The 1,783-nt window shown below is 58.2% G+C and overlaps 1 protein-coding gene across 1 annotated transcript in view; it reads right to left on the bottom strand.

The window, feature by feature from the left end:
• The window catches only part of OVCA2 (ovarian tumor suppressor candidate 2), a gene marked incomplete at both ends in the record, with an annotated part of 2,541 nt that extends 763 nt beyond the window's left edge, over positions 1-1,778 (bottom strand). The window contains one exon of the mRNA XM_009703180.1: positions 1,483-1,778. Within this exon, the coding sequence (XP_009701482.1) occupies positions 1,483-1,778 (296 nt within the window). The remainder of the gene's footprint in view (positions 1-1,482) is intronic.
• Between the last annotated feature and the right edge of the window lie 5 nt (positions 1,779-1,783).

Raw genomic sequence — 1,783 nt, forward strand, 5'->3', positions numbered from 1 at the left:
TGTGCACGTGTGCCTCCCATCCTTCCCCAGCGGCTAAGGGCTCGGGTGGGGGAAGCGGTGGAGACAAAGGCCCTGGAGCTTTGTCACAGCTGGCCACCGCGTTCAGCCTTGCTCCCTGGAGCTGCCGCTGCAGCCGGGTGTGCAGCCCCAAACTGCATCCCTTCCCCCCCCTCCCAAAAATGGTCCCCTGTCCCTGGCTGGTGACAAGACACCCCACACCTTCACATCACCCAGCAGGCAGCACAGATGTGATGCAGCCCACCCAGTGCCGCTCTGTGAGGTGGCAAAGCGGGCAGGCACTGCCCCAGCCCCGCCAGCCCCCCAGGCCAACACCAGCCCAGGGCCGGGCTGGAGGGAAACCAGCCACATCCTCCTACCACCACCGCTGTCGTGCTGCTGTGTAACCAGCAACAAACCACAGGGCAAAAAACTGACAGGCCCGAGAACTGCTCACTTCTGCTGGGTTGGTTTTTACCCACGGCAGCTCTCAGGCCTGTTCCTGGCTGAGTGAACACAGAAAGTGCTTCTGTCCCCCGACCCCAGGCCCGCTCCCGCACCACAGCAGCCTCCGTCCCTTGCAGCACCGACACTGCTGTCCCGCTGCTCCCAGCGCTGCCCAAGCAGGAGCAAATGACAAAGTTTCATCCAGTTTCTCTCTTTTACCAACTATATTGCACCGTACCCCCAAGCAAAGCCATGGTTAGAGAGGAGCCCTGCAAGCACGGCCCTGGGCACGGTACCTCTGGGCTGCAGACTGGAGAGCCTGGCCTGCCCCAGCGCTGAACTGTGCAGCAGTCAAGCAGGACGTCTGCAATTGTAACAACAATAAAGATTTCTGTGTGCTTCTCGAAAACATCAGAGCCAAAAACATAGCGACAAGTTTGGCTTGTTCATGAAGGCACTTTGTACAGAGGAAGATACAAAAGTCTCCCAACACACGCACGCTGAACCAGCAGACATTTCATTCCTGAAACGAACATCAGCCCTGGCACTGCCAGGGATGAGAGGTTTTTCTAGACCCAGACCAGCTGGAAGGTTGGCTTAATAGCTTCCACCAGTGATATTAAAAACCACAAACCTTTGGGGTGTAGCAGCTGCAGAAGCCGTGTGCTCTGCAGACGTTTCCTGTGGCCGAGCTGAAGAACCCTCATTTTGAACAGCTATTCAAGGCTCTGAAAGCACCTCACACACACAGAGCAGTGTCACCCTCCTGTCCTTAAACCCCTCACCGTCACACCCACACACTCATGTATACAATGAAGCTGCAAAAACAAAGAAGGGAGATAACAAAGAACCATTTAGCCTGTCCCTGGGTTAATACTGCACAGCAGCGTAGTGAGCTGATGAGGACTCTTTGGCCCCTCTGGAGGGCACGGAAACACAGTGACATTTCACCAAGATGGCAGGCCGCACGTAGCTTGCTGGAGACCCATTTATTACAGAAACTGTTATCAAACTACCCCAGCCCCTGGGAGTTCAGACTGTCCCTCTCCAGGGCGGAAGCGGCCCAAGAAGTCCAGGTAGGCCCTCTTCTGTGGTGCAGCCGCAGGGATGAAGTGCCCACCGGGGTGGGTGAGGACAACGGGCTCCACAAAGTGCTGGGCCAGCTCCCTACTGAGGTGAGCAGCGATGACGGCGTCAGTATTGCCCACGACGTGCAGCGTGGGCAGGGCGATGGGCTCCCGGTAGAAGTGGCTGTGGGCTGGGGCACGGCTGGCAAAGCCGGCCACCAGGATGGCGAAGGCCACGGGGAAGCGGGGGTCGCCGCGGGCCCGCAGGGCGC

Source organism: Cariama cristata, unplaced genomic scaffold, assembly GCF_000690535.1.
Source record: "Cariama cristata isolate BGI_N322 unplaced genomic scaffold, ASM69053v1 scaffold29350, whole genome shotgun sequence".
NCBI classification, from domain to species: domain Eukaryota; kingdom Metazoa; phylum Chordata; class Aves; order Cariamiformes; family Cariamidae; genus Cariama; species Cariama cristata.